The sequence below is a fragment of the Schistocerca gregaria genome, chromosome 6, assembly GCF_023897955.1.
Source record: "Schistocerca gregaria isolate iqSchGreg1 chromosome 6, iqSchGreg1.2, whole genome shotgun sequence".
Taxonomy (NCBI): Eukaryota; Metazoa; Arthropoda; class Insecta; order Orthoptera; family Acrididae; genus Schistocerca; species Schistocerca gregaria.
The window spans coordinates 460,332,009-460,354,365 of NC_064925.1; the positions used below are offsets into that span (position 1 = coordinate 460,332,009).

A 22,357-nucleotide genomic window follows, 5' to 3' on the forward strand; every position below is an offset into this window, starting at 1 on the left:
CAGACATTCCGAGCACTACTTACTGCAGGGGAGCTCGGGACACAGCCTGCAGGAAGTTCACTACGCCAAAACCTGATTGGCTGGAGACAACTATTTAGGGGCTAGAACCAGCCCCGAAGTTCAGTTAACGCCAGATGCCGACCTCTTGTACTGCGACCGTTGAAGGTTACGTCTTCATCCCTGAATTGGACTGTTACTATTGTGTGTGTGTGTGTGTGTGCTACCACGAACCTTTGTTGAAAATTAGAAGTGAACTTTTGTTTGCCTCTGGTAGGAGACTCTTACTGGCATCGTTTTTGTTCTTTTCGTTTGTTGTTCAGTCATTAACCTTGTGAACTTACATCAGTAAAAGTTGTTATGGGAAGAATTGCGAATTGTCAGTCACAACACAAGTGGCGACTAGTTGGTGCCTGTGTGTGTCTTCCTCATGGTGAAAGTTGTCATTCAGCAGCTGGTTCAAAGAATGCACGACTTAGTACAAGGTTTTCAACAGTTTTGCAAGAACTCTCAGGATACACAGGGACGTTCATTAACGGAACTCTTACAAAAATGCTCGGTTCCGCCGCCCCCGCCATTTCCCGCTTTCAACTACACTCCTGGAAATGGAAAAAAGAACACATTGACACCGGTGTGTCAGACCCACCATACTTGCTCCGGACTCTGCGAGAGGGCTGCACAAGCAATGATCACACGCACGGCACAGCGGACACACCAGGAACCGCGGTGTTGGCCGTCGAATGGCGCTAGCTGCGCAGCATTTGTGCACCACCGCCGTCAGTGTCAGCCAGTTTGCCGTGGCATACGGAGCTCCATCGCAGTCTTTAACACTGGTAGCATGCTGCGACAGCGTGGACGTGAACCGTATGTGCAGTTGACGGACTTTGAGCGAGGGCGTATAGTGGGCATGCGGGAGGCCGGGTGGACGTACCGCCGAATTGCTCAACACGTGGGGCGTGAGGTCTCCACAGTACAAAGATGTTGTCGCCAGTGGTCGGCGGAAGGTGCACGTGCCCGTCGACCTGGGACCGGACCGCAGCGACGCACAGATGCACGCCAAGACCGTAGGATCCTACGCAGTGCCGTAGGGGACCGCACCGCCACTTCCCAGCAAATTAGGGACACTGTTGCTCCTGGGGTATCGGCGAGGACCATTCGCAACCGTCTCCATGAAGCTGGGCTAACGGTCCCGCACACCGTTAGGCCGTCTTCCGCTCACGCCCCAACATCGTGCAGCCCGCCTCCAGTGATGTCGCGACAGGCGTGAATGGAGGGACTAATGGAGACGTGTCGTCTTCAGCGATGAGAGTCGCTTCTGCCTTGGTGCCAATGATGGTCGTATGCGTGTTTGGCGCCGTGCAGGTGAGCGCCACAATCAGGACTGCATACGACCGAGGCACACAGGGCCAACACCCGGCATCATGGTGTGGGGAGCGATCTCCTACACTGGCCGTACACCTCTGGTGGTCGTCGAGGGGACACTGAATAGTGCACAGTACATCCAAACCGTCATCGAACCCATCGTTCTATCATTCCTAGACCGGCAAGGGAATTTGCTGTTCCAACAGGACAATGCACGTCGGCATGTATCCAGTGCCACCCAACGTGCTCTAGAAGGTGTAAGTCAACTACCCTGGCCAACAAGATCTCCGGATCTGTCCCCCATTGAGCATGTTTGGGACTGGATGAAGCGTCGTCTCACGCGGTCTGCACGTCCAGTACGAACGCTGGTCCAACTGAGGCGCCAGGTGGAAATGGCATGGCAAGCCATTCCACAGGACTACATCCAGCATCTCTACGATCGTCTCCATGGGAGAATAGCAGCCTGCATTGCTGCGAAAGGTGGATATACACTGTACTAGTGCCGACATTGTGCATGCTCTGTTGCCTGTGTCTATGTGCCTGTGGTTCTGTCAGTGTGATCATGTGATGTATCTGACCCCAGGAATGAGTCAATAAAGTTTCCCCTTCCTGGGACAATGAATTCACGGTGTTCTTATTTCAATTTCCAGGAGTGTATAATGCTGAAGACTGGGAAACATACGAGAAGTGGCTCCAGCAGCATTTTCAAATCCACCAGGTTGACCAGGAGTCTGCTCATCGTTTCTACTTTTTGTCCTGGAACCAGTCCAAAGTGTATCTTCTCTTGACAACACTCCAACCTCAACCTCCGGATTCTTTGGCTTTCTCCCAGATTTGTGAGGTTCTCGCGGCTTACTACCAACGACAGTGTGTTGGCTGCCCGTATCGAATTTTACCAGTGTTGCAAGAAGGCTGGCCAATAATATCGCCAGTGGACAGCGGATCTGCAAGGTCTCAGCCAGAAATGTAACTTCAACACATGAGTCTCCAAAGAATCCTATGCAGATAAGACGGTCCGCAACCACCTCATCCAGGCCGCCCCTGACGCTGCTTTTTGGCGCGACGCCCTCAGACTCGACGATCCTACTCTGGACCAGACCATTGATCCTAGCATTCTAGTACGAAGTCTCTACGACGGCCGACAGGCGTTTGGAATCCCGGGCGGAAGTGGCGGCCTTCCGCTACCAAGACGCCTCGGAACCCGTCGCATCACTGGTAGAGGTCGAAGACGTTGCCGCCGTCCGTTCCTATGACCAGCGCCGGCCATCCTGTTCTGCACAGTGTCGACAAGGCAGCCGCGCTGTGCTCGCCAGCGCCGCCAGCACCTCCAGCTGCCGTCCTGCCCAAGATACTTTAAGAACCGAGCAAAGGAGGACTGCCCTGACAGGTGGGCGTATTGTGCAGTGTGTACCTGTAATGGACATGTTAGTTCGGTCTGCCGATCTCGACAGCCCCCTCCTCAACCGACCAATGACCGTCTGGGGCCTATACCCATGGATGTCAACCAGGTGCTGTCTTCGGGATCTTCCAAACTGATGATCGACGTTCAGGTCAACGGTCGGCCGCTGCAGATGCAGGTAGATACCAGAGCTGCAGTCACCCTGATCGACTATTCCTCTTATGTGAGGACTGGTGCCCCCCTCCCTTGGCACCCACACCTCGGCGCCTCCTTACTTATAATGAGCAAGTGATCACCTTCTTGGGTCAGTTCACAGCTTCACTCATGTATAAATCAGTTCGCTGGGAAGTTACCTTCCTTGTGGTCAACAATGCAGCCACGGCAGGTCTCTTCGGGTTGGATGCCTTCTGGGCCTTTGGCTCCGCCATTGACGACAATGTTCATCTGGTATCTTCCCAGGTTCTGTTCCCGGCAGTCGATACCTTGTGCACAGAATTCGAGGATCTCTTTTCGCTGGGTGTCGGCTGTGCTCAAGATTTTTATGCGTTTCTCTAGCTGAAACCGACTGCCCACCCGAAGTACATCTGAGCCCGGCAGGTTTCCCAAGCCCTCCAGCAGCCTCTTCTACAAGAAATAGACCATCTCACCATGGAGGGAGTCGTTACTCCGGTCCGTTACAGTTCGTGGGCGACGACCTTGGTCGTCATCAAACGACCAGATGGCGACTTCAAGGCTATGCTTAACCCTCAACTACAGCTTAAAGACTATCCCCTCCCGCATCCCGAAGACCTGTTCTCCAAGCTCGCAGGGGGACAATTTTTGTCGATCTTGCGCAGGCCTACCTCCAAATACATTTAAATGAGCCTTCTATTCACTTGCCGCACGTGATTAGCCGAAAGGTCTGAGGCGCTGCAGTTATGGACTGGTCCCGGAGGAGGTTCGAGTCCTCCCTCGGGGATGGGTGTGTGTGTTTTTCCTTAGGATAATTTAGGTTAAGTAGTGTGTAAGCTTAGGGACTGATGACCTTAGCAGTTAAGTCCTATAATATTTCACACATTTTATTCATTTGGCCATTGTCAACACACCCTTTGGGCTGTTCCGGTTGAACTGCTTCATGTATGGCATCGCTAGTGCACCGGCCATCTTTCAGCGTTACTTGGAACAGCTCTTCCGGGATGTGCCAGGATGTATCAATTACCTCGACGACATCGTCGTCACCAGCCGTACCATAGATGAACATCTCAGTCATCTGCAACAGTCGTTCCTGCGCATTCAGACTGCGGGCCTAAAATGAGACCTTGCTCAATGCTCCTTTTTTCAACCTGCTATCTCCTACCTGGATCACATCATTTCTCGCAATGGCATATCGCCTATCTCCTCCCACATCGCTGCTATAACGGCCCTTCCACGTCCGTGCGTCGTCCACCAATGGCGGTCTTTCCTGGGTAAAATTACTATCAAAAGTTCATTCCCTCCGCCACCCACATTGCGGCGCCCCTCCATCACCTATGCCAAATGAACGTGCCTTTTCATTGGTCCCCAGCTAGTGAATCGGCTTTCCAAACTTTAAAGCGGAGGTTGCACTCTGCGGCTTGTCTAATGCCATATAACACCTCTCTCCCTCTTCTCTCGGTTATGAACACCTCAGATAATGGTGTTGGGGCTGTACTTTCGCACTGTCTACCGGGTGGATCAGAATGCCTGGTGGTGTACGTATCTAAATCCCTTACAGAGGCCTAATTCAAATATTCTCAAATTGAGAAGGAGACCCTAGTCATTGTGTTTGCCTGTAGCAAATTTCTCCCATACCTTTACCGTAGGTCTTTTCACTTAATCACTCACCATAAGCCCATCGTGGCCTTATTTTCCCCATCAGCCCAGTTACCCACAAACACTTCCCACCACTTGCAGTGATGGGCCCTATTCCTTTCACGTTTCAGGTACACCATCCATTTCTAGCCCACCTCCCAGCATGCCAACGCCGATGCCTTGTCTCGGGTCCCCTCCTGCCAGGATTCGGCATTCGGTTCGTCAGACCTCCTAATTTTTCAGGTCGATGATGATGTACAGGATGCATCAGCTGCATTCCTAGACACAGCTGAGAGGGTGGCCACAGCGACGACCACAGATCCGTTCCTCCACCTGATTGTCCACGGCTGGCAGACACTTCCTCTGCCTCGCGCCCAGGCTGACCTCCGATTCTTCTTCTCCATCTCCCATCAACTAGTGGCTGTCAACGGGGCGCTCCTCCATGCGGAAAATGACCCCACTCCACGAGCCATTGTACCGACTTCCCTGCAGTCCCAGATTCTCCACATCTTACATCAATGTCATTGGGGTATTGCCCAGGACGAAAACCCTAACACGTCGCCATGTCTTCTGGGTAGGCATGACAGTGGATGTGGAGCACATGGTTTGGGGTTGTCAGCAGTGTACCCAGGCCCTTCCCACACCGCGCCGGTCCTTCCAATCCCGTCAAAAATATTTTCCGTTGAAGGCCTTTCAGCCACCTTGGTATCAGACAACAGTCCGCAATTTCGCAGTCAAGAGTTCGCCAAATTCTGTCACGATTATGGTGTCCACCACGTCTTTACCCCTCTCCATCCCCAATACAATGGAGAGGTGGAGCGTCTTGTTGGCACTTTTAAAACTCAGATGAAGAAGTACACAGAGGTCCATGCTCTGGAAGAAGCTCTTACATTATTTCTCAGTACCTCCAGGTCCACGCCAGTAGGTAAGAGTCCAGTCAAACTACTCGATGGTCACCAGCCTAGGACCCTACTCCATCTCCTCCTCTCGCAGGTTGGGACTCTCGCCCTGCCCGACACTTCCCAATATTCATCAGGCTCCAAGGTGTGGGCCCACAGTTTTGGACCCTGGCCTAGCTGGCTTCCTGTGGTCGACAACTGTCGGTGTGCGCCTGGACGACAGAGTGGTTTCACATCAACACAACCTACTGTGTCCTCATTTCCTCGTGCAGCCACAGCCCCAAACGCCAGCGCTTCTCTCTCTCCCATTGCCAGCCCCTTCCTTGGGGCATATGTTGATGCCCTCTCCTCAGTTGGTGGATGATCTTACCTGAGATAACCAGCAGACGCCGGCTGATAGCCCTTCGCCGCTGCACATTCCGGACCCAGGAAAGATCCAGGACCTTCCCCTGAACCCACTTCTTAGCCCCTCTTCGGCTCCACCTCGGTTGGACGAGGCGGATGTTCCCATGACGCTTGCCCAGCCCAACATCGCTCTGCAACCGCCACTGCTGCGACGTTCTAACCACCTCACATGGAAAGCGGCGCCCTACTCTCCGGCAGCTGGGTTCCACTGTCTCCTTCAGGAGGACTTACTTGCAGATCAGCCTACGGCATGGGGCTATATTGGTACTCTCTCCCCTGCAGTCGCCAGTGCCGCACTAGCTTTCCCAAGGGGGAGGGGTGTTATACCAGAGCCAAGGTAGCCCCTGAGGGTCGGCAACAAATATTACACCACAGAGGACGACGTTGTCGATACCCAAGGTGTACCAAAAGCACCATATTAACACCGGCTATTTACATACAAGATAACAGAAACAGACATTCCAAGCACTACTTCCTACAGGGGGAGCTCGGGCCACGGCCTGCAGGAAGTATCACTATGCCAAAACCTTATTGGCTGGCGACAGTTCACGCTGGATGGTGACTTTGTGTACTGCAACCATTGAAGATTACATCTTTGTCCCTGAATACTGGAATCGTTATTGTTACCTTTCGTTTGTTGTACAGTCATTAACCTTGTGAACTTACATCAATAAAAGTTGTGTTTGTGAAAAATTGCTGATTGTCAGTTACAACATAATTTACAAAAGTAAGCTGCTTTATATGAAATAGTTAGCTTATAAAAGGTTTATAAAACTACACAATGGCATAACAGAGTATCTCACAAGAAATATCTCCAAACCACACACAAGAAGTGTCACTTGAATAAGAGCAGTTGATTTAGTTCCTTGTGTCTTCAGTGAAAGAAATCTGAAACAGATTCAGTTTGGCTGACACACCTGCAAGTGAACTACATCACAAGCAGTTGCCAGTGAAACACTATTTTAAGTGGAAAATTATGATATCCACTGATGTAGTAGTGGTAAAAAAATTCTCCAACCTTAAAACTATTGCTATTTACTGGCTACCAAACTACATTATCTGTGAACCTTTATGAAAACTTTTAACTAATGTCTTCATTTTGGAATTTTTCCCAAGTCATTAAAAATTTAAAAAGTTATGCCAATATTTAAGAAAGAAGACAATAATCTCCCCAAAAATTTTCGACTTCTCTCAGTAGTTGTTATAATTCCCGAAATATTTGAAACTCTTACATATAATTAGCTAAGTGATTATTTTGAAGAAAATAACATCCTTTCAGACTATCAGTTTGTCTACAGACAGATAAACATACCACTTCAGCAATTCTTAATGTTGTAACCAACTAATCACTGCATTTGAAGATAGAATAAGGTCTCACTTATTCTGTGTAATCTAAGTGAAACCACTGATTTTCCCTTATAAAAAATTGCTTGTGGAGCTTGAATTTTATGAGGAACATAATATGTCAATAAAAGCAATAGCTTCATACTTAAGTAACAGAAAACAATGTCTCAGTGAAAAATAAAGATTCTCTGATGAAAACTGTTGGGATCAGTTCTTGGATCCTGTTTTTCATAATTGCAGCCAAAGATCTGCCACACCATGATCCCCAATCTGCAGTCTGCTAAGCTAACATAACTCATCAAGACAGCTCAGTACTACTTCAAATGTCACTAGAATCACTAAATGCTACAGTGAAATGGGTTTCCTCTAACAAACTTCTTTGGAACCCTGAAAAGACCCATCATCTTCTTTTTGGAATGTCACAAGAAATACAAAATAGGATGGTTAAACTATTAGGATCCTATACTGACTCAGCGTTGACCTGGGGAGAACACATGCTGAAAAATATCAAGAGCAACATACCTAATGTGTAAACTGAGAGATTTAGTTAGTTTAGAAGTTTTAGGACTGACATTTTTATGGATTGCTTCTATGGGGGCACTCAAATATACTGAAGATACAAAAAAATCATAATAGGAATGTATAGGGATGGATCAAGCGATCACTGTCTACCTCTGTTTAGAAAACTTAATATTCTTAATACTGTGAATACCAGCTCCCAAAAAATCTTTAAGAAATTACTGCCCTCAGCATGGTCCACGTTTAGTAATTATTTTGTCGAATATATACAACTGGTTGGCTGAAAATTTATTTTATAATACAAAATAAATTTTTGATGCACATATTGGGAACATACGTTGAAACTTAAAATGCATACTAAATGCCTGCAAGTGTGTATGTAATTAAGTTGTAGTGACACCCACTATATACATTCCTCAGCATAATGGTGTATACTGTATGATAGTTCTGTGGTACCATGCTGCAGTGTGTTTATTTTTTGTTTCTGATTGTATAGTTATACCTTGTTTTGTCTCATCAAAGAGTATCACTCATTTCACAGCAATTCCTTTAAGCATGATGTTGTTCTGATTCATGCGCAATATCAACCACCGCATGATCATCTATTGACTTTCGTTGGTTCTTGATATCGGCCTCTCACAAGACTTTGTGCACATGTACCCCAGATGTATAAAAACAGGTTATTCTTGGAATGATTTATTGTAATTATTGCCATAATTAAATGCCATATAGTGATTAATCGACTGTTAATGTCTTCATATGAGAGTGCTCTTTTAGGACTGAGTTGTTATCGTAAGTATTTTACAAATTAAACACAAATGTGCTTGTATTATAATTTGAAGTATATCATTTCAAGTTAACAGAGTACTGAAAATCTATAACAAACAAGTCACCATTATCATTAAATATCAGTTAATAACACATCAGCAATATAAGCCTTCAAGAGAAACTGTGATAATCAAGACAGCAGATCAATACCACGTGAGAAAGTGTTACATAATGGATCTTTAAATATGTCTGCTTGTGTCTGTGTATGTGCGGATGGATATGTGTGTGTGTGCGAGTGTACACCTGTCCTTTTTTTCCCCTAAGGGAAGTCTTTCCGCTCCCGGGATTGGAATGACTCCTTATCCTCTCCCTTAAAACCCACATCCTTTCGTCTTTCCCTCTCCTTCCTGAAGAAGCAACCATCGGTTGCGAAAGCTAGTAATTCTGTGTGTGTGTTTGTGTGTTTTGTTCATGTGCCTGTCTGCCGGCGCTTTCCCGCTTGGTAAGTCTTGGAATCCTTGTTTTTAATATATATATATATATATATATATATATATATATATATATATATATATATATATATATATATATATACTTTGTGTAAATTCAGAATTAATTTCACTCCTTCAGTTACTTCTCAGGCAAGTCTACATTTTGTTTTCTCTCTCACTCTTTTACTAGCATATTTGTTGCCTCCAAATAATTGTATTCTTAATATTTGATGGATTATTTTTGTAAGCCATTCTATTGATATATGCACAACTAAATTTACACCTACATGACTTATATCATTTGAATCCATCTTGAAGGCTGTGCCAGTGGTAATTCGTTCTGTGGGTATTGGAAAATTTTTTGGTCTTGAAGGCGTTGTTAGGGGGATGCAAATGTAAGTTTTCATTGCTGTAGGACACTCAGTTTAGTGCTGACATTGTATTCTTTATAATTTCATTTCCACTGATCACTACTGGACTGATATTCCTTACTTTATGTTGAAGTCTAAAAACTATTCCCTTGTTGGTGTGACTGGTATTGGAGGTGTTGATCTGGCAACTCTTCCATCTTATCCTGAAAACAGTAGGCATGTAGTATCAGTCCATGGAGCAATCTCTTAAGAACAAAAATTGGAGCACAGTGTATCCTGGGGTTCATCACAGGACCTCTCTTGGTTTTTATTTGTTTCAACAATAGACTTATTAACCACATGTTACATTTTTCTGACAACACTATCCTTTTTACCAAGGGAAAAACTGCCCCATTGGCTCTACAAGCAATGGATATGCTCTTAGAAAACATCAAATAGTAGTTCATCAAAAATAAAATAAAAATGATCGAAGAAAAAAACACATCATCTGAAATGGATCCTGAGCAATGATGGACGCCACGAATATATGGAGGCACTCAAACTGCTAAGCTTCATGACTGGCAGCAAACTACCAACGAATGAGCACTAAATGTATGTGTGCTCCAAGCTGTCCCGAGTAATATATCTTCTGAGGAGACTAAAGGGTATATAACTGGTCAGTACCTTACAACAGGGTATTATACTCTATTTGAGAGCCACATTAATTGTGGTTTGCTGTTGTGTGATACTCTCCAGCTAGCAAGGACATGCTAATACAAAAAAAAAAAAAAAGCGTCAGTATCATCACTTCAAGCAAAAGACTGTATCACTACAAGCCTGTATTCAGACGTTAGGAATGATGAACATTTTCAACGAGTATCTTCCAGATGAGGCAAGAAACAAATAATTATGACACCTGAAACAAGAGGAACACTGAAGTCAATCAATCAAGCGGTGGACTGTCCTAAACACGAGATAGTTTTTCAATGGTGCCTCTAAAATGTTCAGCACCCATTGAACTCCAATCAAGAATTTATCAACAGTGAGCAAAGTGATTGGACTTAATAAAATTATATTCGTCTGTTACATAGGTGAACAATTTCCTTGGTATTTTTTATGAAAAACTGTAAAAAAATCGTAGGTCTGCATATATGTCTGTAATTTTGACGCAGTCCGACCCCGATGAACAGTATCTCCCGCTACGCAGCCACTCTATCCAGATCTATACACCTAACATTGCTGGCAATAACATTCCATGTGTATGAAGTTTAATATCTTCCGGTTGTACTTCGTCTACGGATGTAAACGTCAAGTGTAACTATGACAGTGTTATGATTCGAATCCTTGGAAGTGTGGATAATTATTTGAAATTGTGTAATCTTTTAAATGCGTTAGAATGTCTGTGATGTCGGGAATGCCAGCATCTCCAGGTAAGTTTCCGCAACTTACTTTGTTATTGTTACAATTTCTTTTATGGAAGATAATTCGTGTTTACAGGGAAACTGGACAGCAGACATGAGACATCTTTTGAGTAACGGGAACATAATAATCTTATTCGTGCGTTAAAGAAATTCTTTTACGTTTTTCGGAATACTTCGTTATCTTATTTACGCCTCTGGCCATACGTCCTATACACAAACGTTAAAATTATATTGTTAGATACAAGAACGGGTGACGTCAGATTTTACTTCTAGTCACGTTGGATGGCAGTTTATTCTTGTATGAGGTTTGGTAAGAAAAACAAATTTAGAAGTGTACAAATAAGTTCCCTTTTTATACTAGAATGTTGGTAAACCAGTCTTACCTCATGTAAATTCTACTTGATTGTCTTAGTTTCAGTTGGATTGTGTAAACCATTGTAGAGAGATGGCTGTGCGTATCGAAATATATGTTTATAAACTGTGTTTTTGAGATATTCTCGTGTTTACAGATTTATTTATTAATCCAGAGTCATATCACTGTCATATTGTATTTATCACAATACAATTAAAGGTAAAGCTTTTATATGTCTGTACACAAGACACGCCCTTTTTTTTTCCTCGGTTTGATGTGCTACAGTACCACTGATACTGTGCCATGAACTGTGATACATAAAAACTGTATCAATCGAAAATAAATAGTTCAGAATATATGTACACACAGAATATACAAGTATGCTTTCATACGCATATGACAAGTGATCTACCAATGCCTTAATGAAGGAACATCCCAGTATTTATTAGAAAATATTTAGCAAAATCTAAACCAGGATGTCAGGTCAGAGCAAACTCTAGAGTCCCGAATATCAGGTCAGTGTCTTAATAGCTGCTCTGCCCCATTCGGTTGTCTGTATTGTACAGTATTCTTTGGTTTCCCACAATTTGTTCCAGGTACTTAATAACACTGCATATACTCATTATACTGATGCCCACCAGTCACACCTGGACGAGAAACATGCTGTTAAGTATTATGACACTTGACTAAGTGTGTATTTGACATTAGAGAGAGTCTTTGAGGATATCAGATTTTAAGTTCATGGCATATTGACATGTTTTTATCAATTCGCAAGAACATCACTCTGCAGCATGGTAAAGTAGTTGGGTAAAAATACATCCTGACAATATATTCTATTTTGTATCAACATTGCTATCCTGAATTTAGTATTTTGAGGAGCTGATTACAGTTCTCATGCTGTAGTTATAATGAAATGGCTAAGAAAATTATGTATGACTATTTAATACCGAACAAGGTGGCAGGTTAGTTAAAACACTGTAGTCCCTGTTGAGATCTCCAGGTTTGAATAACATATCTCTCCATTCAGTTTAGATTTTCTTTGTTTTTCTAAAAGTTATAGAAGGAAAACACTGGGCTGGTTCCTTTGAAAATGACCCATCTGATTCCCCCCACCCCAAAATTAAAAAAAAAAAAAAAAATGGGTACTTTGCCTCTGATGATCTTGTTGTCAATAATATTCTAAACCATAAGTTCATTGTAGTGTTTAATTTTTTCCCAGCCAGTTCCAGTTCTGTTACCTGTGGAGTGTAAAAATAATGTCTAGAATTGCGCAGTGTCAGTTTTTTTTTTAGGGTTTTGATTATTTAATCAGATGTGGAACTAATGAGTCTGATTTAAAGTTTAATTGTATGTGTAAGTTTGTGCAGGTAGACCTTTGCTCGAGGCCCTTGAATGACTATCAACCATTAACATATGTGTCTAATTACGTAAATCATTGTGAGGTAAACAATCAGATTTGGTACTTAACCAGAATTTCAGGCTATGAGTATTGAAAGAGGAAAATATAAGTGAAAATTTTGATCCTATGGTATGTGAAGATTAAAAGGTTATAATAAGCTTACTACATCAAAATATTAATCATTAAAAATAAACTTAGTGAACTTCTGATTTCTTTAAACAAACTGCAGCCAACAAACAGCACAGATATGTTTCTGAACATCATTTGACCACATATCTTAGGAGTGCTGGTTATAGAGTTGCAGATATAACTTAACTTTCAGTTACTGCAAGACAAGTTTTGAGAAAAGAGGCATTACTACATATGTTACAAAGAAACATAGATATAAAAACACTGATGCACATAGATTTTGCTGTGATCAGCAGACCAGCATTTTGAAGCTTGTGCTGCTGAAGTAAATTTTCAGGGAAATTAATGCTAATAGTCACATTATGAAGGTATCCATGTAGTAATTTTGATGTGGTAATATTAAGTGAGGATTTTAAATTAAATTTTCTGGAATTGTGCTAGAGTCCCTTGCCATTTCATATAATCTAGTTTCCCTCCTAGAATCTCGAACAAGAGTTATGGGGACCAGCAACATTGCTGTTGACAACATTTTTATAGGTACATTGAGACTGCAAAGTCATACCTTAGTTCCCGTAATTAAGAAACTAACTAGCAGAAGCAGATTGAATACACCTAAGCTCTGGATTACAGGTGAGATCAGTATATGATGCAAAACTAAGAGAAATCTGGGCTTGATATCAAGGGACTTTTGATAACAACAGGTTAAATCACGATACAGAGCGTACTGCAAAATTTTAAGAAAAATTATCAGAGTGTCAAAATGTATGTACTTTCAAGGGAAAATAATCTCTTCAACAACAAGATAAAATATTGCTTGGGACATAGTAAAATGAGACAAGAAAATACTCACTTCCTTCAAGAATTTAGCAGTAATGGAGACCACTCACCGAATAGCAGAAATGTTGAGTCATTGAGGGGCATAAACGACAAGAGAATGCAAACTTTTCTTGTCCTCTCTCTCTCTCTCTCTCTCTCTCTCTCTCTCTCTCTCTCTCTCTCTCTCTCTCTCTCTCACACACACACACACACACACACACACACACACACACACACACACACAGAGAGAGAGAGAGAGAGAGAGAGAGAGAGAGAGAGAGAGAGAGAGAGAGAGAGAGAGAGAGAGAGTGTGTTCCTAAGACAGGCCTTCCAAAACAGGTTTGATGAAACTCATCTTCTTCCCACATATGCAGGAGAAGGGGCTCATGGATGCTCTTAAAATTAAATGTTAAAGTTATTACTTGTGATGAAATCAGTAGTAAAATAATGACATTTTATCAGCAGAACTTAAGTCTTGGGGACCCATTTAAAATACTTTAGTTAATTTTCTTCGAGAGCTTCAGTGACGATTCTGTCTTCATAGACTGTATTTCATCAAGGAGTTTGATATGTATTTACCAAAAAAAAAGGCAGTTTGGCTAATAAAGTGGACTTTCGTTCCTGGGGAGTTTAGTTCAAATCCCAATCAGACTGTCTAGGTTAAAATTTCCTGCTCAGGTTTAGTGTTAGGGTGGCTGATTTCCTCCATGTGTGGTGTGTATGTGTATGTGTGTGTGTGTGGGGGGGGGGGGGGGGGGTTATGATGACTTAGCTTATTGAGAATGGTTTCAGCAGAATAGTGTATGCTTTACTGCACAAGAGTCAAGAAGGTGCAATTCAAATGTAGATTGAAATTCTTCCTAGTATTGTTGTTTTTTTTTCCAGTCTGAGGACTTGTTTGCTGCAGCTCTTCACACTGCTCTGTCCTGTACAATTCTCTTATCTCCAAGTAACTACACGAACAACCCACATCCATTTGAACCTGCTTTCTGTATTCGTAAATTACTGTATAGTCACAGTCCAGTTATGCCACAAATTTATTGTCTCCTCAGTTCTGTTCAGTACCTCCTCATTAGTTATTCAATCTACCCGTGTAATCTTCAGCATCCTTCAGTAACACCACATTTCAAAAGCATATATTCTTTCTGTTGGAACTGCTTGTCATCCACATTTCATTTCTTTACAAGGCTATGCCCCAGACAAATGCCTTTGGAGAAGACTTCATGACATTAAATACAGTGTTAAAAATTTGGCTTCTTTAGAAAGATTTTTATGTCACTGGCATTATACATTTCATATCCTCTCTACTTCAACCATAATAGGTGATTTTACTGCCTAAACAGCAAAACTCGTATGCTACACTGTGTCTCATTTCCTAATCTGATTCCCTCAGAATCACTTCACTAAATGTGACTACATTCCATTGTACTTGTTTTTGTTTTGTTAATGTTCGTCTTGTATTGCCTTTCCAAGATACTGTCCATTCTGTTCAACCACACTTCCAAGTGTTTTACTGTCTCTCGGAATTATAAGAAGGATCAAAAGATTTCCATTTGAAGGTGTTGCTGCAGCGTGTATGCAACATAGCATGACTCCAAGGTGGTTATATAAGCACTGACGTGTAGGCAAGGGATTAGTGTGACATTTATGTCTTTCTGGTGTGCATTCGGTAAACGCATAAATGTGAACTATGATGATGTTATTCCAAAATCTGTCCAAACAGGACCAATGTGCTTTTATTCTTTTCATAGCTGTCAAAGAACAAAGATGAGCATACATCCAATGAGAATGAAGAATGCATATTGGGCAGGATGTGCGGTGAAAACCACCATTGTGAGCTGTTGCACCAAGTTCTGTGGTGGTCGTGATTCAACACAACGCACATTCCTGTATCGCAAATGTTGTAATCCGGAGTTTACTCAAAGTCAGGTGGGAGACATTCCAGCACACATCCTATAGTCCTGATCTCTCCTTGTGCATTTATCATGCCTCTGGTCCCTTCAAAAAGACCTTGAAACCTCGATGATTCACATCAGACAAGGATGTGCAGCAGGCAGTTACAGATGTCTTTGCACAGTAGGACATTGTGCTTCATCACGTGGGTAACTTCAACCTGTTGAGTTAGTTGGATGCTGCCTAAATGCTCAAGGCAATTTTGCCTGATTGGCATGCCAATTCTAGACTGTACAGCTTATGAATGGAAACTTTTTGATTGCCACCTATGCAATGTCATTGCCAGAAACTCAAATTTTTTATTTCTTTTCCCTGAGCTTCAAACCCATCTCCATATTTCTCTTTACTTTCCTTCACAGCCTGCTAATTGTACAGATCGAATGACACGAATGACATTGGGAATAGGCTACAACCCTGTCTCACTCCCTTATCAACAACTGCTTCCCTTTCATGCCCCTTGACACTCGTAACTGCCGTCTGGTTTTTATACAGATTGTAAATAACCTTTGCTCCCAGTATTTTACCCCTTTACCCGTGCTACCTCCAGAAATTTAGAGAGTGGATTCCAGTCAACATTGTCGAAAGCGTTCTCCAAATCAACAAATGCTGTTAATGTAGTTTTTCCTTGTTTCCTGAGATAAGTCATAGGGTCCGTATTACCTCGTGTTTTCAAACATTTCTCCAGAAACCAAACTGATTTTCCTTGAGGTTGGCCTCTAGCAGTTTCTCCATCCTTCTGCAAATAATTTGTCAGTATTTGGCAACCATGACTTTTTAAAATGATAATTTGGTAATATTCACATGTTCAGCACCTGCTTTCTTTGGAATTGGAAGTCTTGCATCCTTATTTAAGTCTGAGGGTATTCCCCTGTCTCATATCTTCGACATATGGTATAATAGTTTAGTCATGGCTGGCTCTTCAAAGAATATCAGCGGTTCTTAGGGAATGTCATCGTCTACTCTAGGGGCCTTGTTTTCACTTAGGTGTTTCAGAGCTCTGTCAAATTCATCTTCCATTATCATATCTCGCTTCTCATCTTCGTATACCTCCTCTTCCCTTTCTGTAATATTGCCTTCAGATTCATTTCCCTTGTATAGCCCTCTGTATATTCCTTCCATCTTTCAGCTGTCTTTTTGTTTAGTACTGATTTTCCACTGAGCTCTTGATAATCATATAACTGCATCTTTCTTCTCCAAAGACCTCTTTAATTTTCCTGTAAACAGTACCTATCATTCTCTTAGTTATTCATGCTTCTATAACTAAAATTTGCCCTTTAGCCACTTGTGATCAGTTGTTTTGCACTTCCTTTCACTCATTTTTTTAGACATTTGTATTCACTTTCACCTGCTTCATTTGCTGGATTTTTAATTTTTCTCTTTCATCAATTAAATCCAATAACTCCCCTGGTGTCCTAGGATTCCTGATAGACTCTGTCTTCTTACCTATTAGATCCTTTGTTACCTTCACTGTTTAATCTCTCGAAGCTACACATTTGCCTTCTACTGTACATCCTTCCCTTGTTTCATTCAAATTTTGCAAATGCTTTTGTTTTAATCTGCACCTCATAACCAGCCACTTATGGTCAAAGTCCACATCTATCCCTGGAAATGTTTGTCTGTTTAAAATCTAGTTGAAAATCTCTGTCGTACCATTAGATAATCAGGATAAAATATTCTCAGTTTAAAATCTGGTTCAAAATGTCTCTTACCATTAGATAACCAGGATAAAATCTTCTCGGTTTTCAAATCGCATCAATTCCAATAAAATTCTTGAGCTTTCAGTGGCTAGCTCAGCCATTGTTGTCAGGAGTAAAACTACTGACTGCCAGGGCTGTCACTATTTCCTGCTTATACACCTACAATTATGGCCGCTGGCACCATTCAGAGAGGATCAAAACGATGTGTACACAGAAGGTGGGTTGGGCATCTCACAGCAGATCCGGCCCACTGCAGGACCGAGTGATGTCAGCAGGTGGCGTGAGGGGCTGGCACCACATTTGAAACTGCTGCTCCTGTCTCCCTACAAGCATTAAGCATCCACTGTTGCTACCTTTTGGTGTCCAAATACACAGAGATAAAATTATTTCTGATGATAACCACCACCTACAGTTTGAATTGCAGCACTTGAGGCACATGTTCAGGGAGAATGGCTACAACAAAAGAGAAGTTGCAAATGCTTTCAGGTGTCACTGAAGAAGGATGCCTTGTGAATCAGCAGAAGCAGTCAAGCCAGCAGCTTCCCTACCATACTGTGGGGCAACGAGCAGCAGCTTAGGATGTGTACTGCAGAGACATGGATTGACACACGTGTTCTGACCCACCCCCAAGATAAGAGATAAGCTGCTCCCTGTTAAAGACTACATAGCTCTTCATGTGCCCTGTGTGTATGGTATCCCTTGCGAGTGTGGCAGCATCTATGTAGGCAAGACAGCTTGCACAGTTGTGATAACAAGAGACATATTAGCAATGGGTGTGTGACAAGTCACAGATAGCTGAGCATTACCTCAAAAACGGACACAAAATACAGCTTGAGAACACAAGAGTCTTTGGTTCATGTATCAACATACTGGGTCTCTGTTATAAAAGAGGTGGCTGAGATTAGAATGAACAGCAACTGATTAGGATGTGGGATTGGGCTTTGGATGTCGAAAGGAAGCAATGGCGGATGTGTAACGCTTGTAGAGAAGTGGGAGTGGCAGTTTCACATGTGACGTTGGTCCCTCACGCCACCTGGTATCACTCGGTCCCACTGCGGGCCAGAGCTGCCATGAGCTGCCCAACTCGCCTTCCGTGTGCATGTAGTTTTGGCCCTCTGTGATTGGTACCAGCAACCATTATCGTAGGTATATAAGTGGAAAATAGTCCCAGTCCCAGCAGTCAGTAATTTTACTCCTGATGACGATGGCGGAGATATCCATTGAAAGCGTGAGAATTTTATTGGAATTGATGTGGCGCTTCAGGTATCTTCCACACATACAACCTTCTTTTATTATTTCTAAACCAAGTATTAGCAAATGATTAATGAATAGCCTGTGCAAAATTCTAACAGGCAGCTTCCTCTTTCATTCCTTTCCCCCAGCCCATATTCTCCTACTATTTTCCTTCTCTTCCTCTTCCTACTGTTGAATTCCAGTCACCCGTCACAATTATATGTTCCTCTCTCTTAATTACCTGAATAATTTCCTTTGTCTCATCATGCATTCTTCCAATCTCTTCACCTTCGGAGCTAGTTGGTATGTAGACTTGTATTACTGTGCTGAATGTTGGTTTTGTCTCTGTTGGCTGTGATAATGCATCCGCTTTGGGCACAAAGTAATACAAATTTATATACCAACTAGCTTCGCAGATGAAAAGATTAGAAGGGTGTATGATGAGATATCCTAATAACTTGCCGACATTCCCATTTTTTATTCCTTATTAGACTTAGCCCTTAGTTAGCTCTTTAGCTCTGTTTGATTTTGCACTCACATGACCAGAAGCCACTGAACTTCACTTACCCACACTATGTTTAACTTCAACCTATCCGTTAATCTTTTCAGATTTTATGACCTTATGTATCCATTTAAGGGATCTAACATTCCGTGCTCTGATCCGTAGAATGCCAGATTTATTTTTCATCATAACGACATCCTCCTGAGTAGCTCCTGCCCAGAGATTCAAAGTGGGGACTATTTTACCTCTGGAATATTTATCCAAGTGGATACCATCATCATTTAATCATACAGTAAAGCTACCTGTCCTTGGGAAAAGTAATGGTTGTTGTTTACCATAGCGTTCAGCTGTTCGCAGTACTAGCAAAGCGAGGCCAGGTTGGCTGGTGTTAAAAGGCCACATCAGTCAATCATCCAGATTGTTGCCCCTGCAACTACTGAAAAGACTGCTGCCCCTCGTCAAGAACCACATGTTTGTCTGGCGTCTCCACAGATAATCTCTTGTTGTGGTTGCACCTACAGTACAGCTAGCTGTCTATATAGGTGAGGCACACATGCCACCCCATCTCTGTAATGTATCTGGTTCATGAGGCAGCTTGGTATTAACTGAGTGAAAGCTGGTAATTCTTGCAAATAAGCTCATATTGATATCAACAAATAACATTAAAGAAAGTCAATCTGGACTTTCCATTGTTTAACATTAAAGAAAATATATTTGGAGAGGCTAATGTCAGAACAGGGGTTGACAAGAGATTCCTAAGCTTAACACCACGTATTGCTTGAACTGCACGTTTGAGTCAAAAATACCTTTCGTGAATGGGAAGGGTTACCCCAGACTATAATGCTGTATGTTGTAAGAGAATGAAAATAAGCAAATTAGGCTAATTTTCATGTTAGACTGTCACTTATTGCAGATACTGTTCTAATGGTAAATATTTAGCAGTATTCAGTTTTTTTTAATAAGATTCTGAATGTAGGCTTTCCATGACACCTTGCCAGAACCTAAGAGTTTGGATTGTTGAGGCTCACAAACTAAATGCCCATTCTGTGTAATCAAAATGTTAGGTATATGCTGCTGCGTATTTAATAAACTTGTCATTGATTTGATTCACCAGTGTCATATCTTACTTCATTATGCCAACAGTTTATAGTTTTATGTTTGTTTTAGGACATGTTCTTGGAAATTAAGAAAGATTCTGACATTGTCGGGGTGGAGTGATGTGTTTAGGTCTACATGTATCTGCACAAACATTTTGTTTACACACACACACACACACACACACACACACACACACACACACACACACTTTAGTTCTTCTGTTTTGTTTTATTCTGTTTTATTTCCATTCTTCAGCATCCATTTTATTGAAGTATTTCAATTCTTCTACTTGTTTAATAAATGTATTGCCAATGTTGTGTATTTTGAACCAAGTGTCACAGGTCACTACTAGATTGTTTTTTTCTTAAACTGATTTGCAGTTCCCTTTCCTGTTTTCTGGATATAAGTGCCCAGTCAAACACTCAAGGTCATATACATACTGTGCTACTATAACATGATCATCTGCAAAAATTCATGAGATTAATGAAAACAGCTGTTGATCAGTAACAGATTTAATTTTCATCATAGTGATCTTCAAAGAGCCACTTCCACATACCATACAAATTAAACAACCTGACAGATGGACATTCGTACCTAGATAACGTGTAGCCTCCCACAGTTTTCTTGTGGACACCTAACCATACACTTCTGTCAGATCTACAAACGCAGTGTGTATTTCCTTCCATCCTGCTCAATAAAAGATATATTGCTTCTGATATTCCTCACTGTGATCCTCATCTGAAAAATGAGACATTTTCTGCTCTGTTGCTGTCTTTGTATGTGGTCTACAGTTATTCGTAATAATATATGCATTTTTATGGGGCCCTCTGATTTTGAATGATCCCATCAGTATTTCCACAACCAAGTGATTAGTCATTCTTTAAATAAACTATTAAGTTCCTTTGATGTAAGCATCGTGTTTCAGTCAGCTTCTTCAAATCTTGCCTTCTTACTTGTTTATGTACTGTAGCCTATTTTCATTTAAAATAATTGTGCAATGTTTTCTTCGTTCAATTAGATGAATTCAGTTATCAGCTACTTTGTGTATCATTTTTTCTTTTATACATATAATTGTCCTCCAAGCATTTTGCAGCTAATGCTCCCCCCATTGTTCTCTTAATTTGAATGCATTTTTGGTGCCACATTATGTTCTTTTTAGATGTGTTTCTTGTCCTTAATCCTCGAATGGGCTCGCCTGTGTATAAAGTGCACCAACCACAAATAAAATGATTTTGTGCAGTTCTGTTGTTGTTTTACAATTGTGAACCCATATGTAGTCCTTCTTTATTGCTTCAGCTAACACAGTGATAAATTGTGTTGCCATATGCCCAAGTGAGCAGCAGTAATATAAAATACAACATGAGCTAGGCAAGAAAAACCTTATGATCCATCCAAGAAAATGACGCAGATTATATGCTAACTGTACAATCACACAATGAGGCTGTTGTCTTCAAGATAATTAGTAATTGAATAAGCGATTGGCTGGGATCTGATGCAGCTGTGTGTTTAGTGCTTAAAGTGGGTCATTACTGTCTCAGTAACATCTATCTGTGGCAACAAACTGATATAATGAAAGTTTATTTCATTATTGTTTAATAAAACAGTGCTTTAGCTTATGTTTATTTTATTGTTGTTTAATTAAACTATCTGTGATTTTGCTTCTACATATTTACCTTGGTATCATAAAGGCAGCTATTCTTCACACGTGTACAAAGTGTGCCGCTCGTGTTACGGAAAATAGCGCACCTACTCGAGGTTTAACTGTTAATTTCTTGTCTATTTTGAGGAGATTTTGATGATAACCACTTACATATCTCTCTCTTTCCCAAGATATCTACCCAGTAGAACAGTCATGATATGCAGTCACTGTAAAGAAATTTCTAAAGAAACAGAGATTGCTGCATAATAGGTGCAATTCAAAGCATAAGGCTAGAGATAGAGATGCTGAATGCAATGCTTTTCGCTGTCAAGAGAGCAATGTGTGATGCCTTCAGTAACTACTATAGCAGAATGTGAAGTGACCTTTCACAGAACCCAAAGAAATTTAGGTCATATGTAAGTGCTGCTGGTGGCATCAAAGTTATTGTCCAGTCCATAGTGAAGGAGACAGGAACTGACATTGAGGGAAGCAAAGCAAAAGCTGAGATGCTTTACTCACTTTTCAAGTGTTCCTTTACAAAGGAAAACCAGGAGAATTGCCGCAGTTTAATTCTCGTACGACTAAAAAGATGAACGAAATAAGTATTAGTGTCAGCGGTGTTGAGAAACAGCCGAAATCCGTAAAAATTGAACAATGCTGCAGGGCCCAATGGAATCCCTGTTGGATTCTATACTGAATTTGTGACAGAGTTAGGCCCTCTTGTATCTATAATCTATTGACCGAACAAAAACCCATGCCCAGTTCTTGGAAAAAG

At 41.8% G+C, this 22,357-nt stretch overlaps 1 protein-coding gene across 2 annotated transcripts in view; it reads left to right on the forward strand.

The window, feature by feature from the left end:
• Positions 1 to 10,044: 10,044 nt before the first annotated feature.
• The window catches only part of LOC126278118 (vacuolar protein sorting-associated protein 28 homolog), a 58,782-nt gene continuing 46,469 nt past the window's right edge, over positions 10,045 to 22,357 (forward strand). The window contains exon 1 of one of the 2 annotated variants that reach the window (XM_049978002.1): positions 10,045 to 10,773. In XM_049978002.1, the coding sequence (XP_049833959.1) occupies positions 10,740 to 10,773 (34 nt within the window). In that variant the 5' untranslated portion in view covers positions 10,045 to 10,739. Of the gene's footprint in view, positions 10,774 to 11,031; positions 11,075 to 22,357 lie in introns of those variants that run through there. The other variant, XM_049978003.1, reaches the window with a different exon arrangement.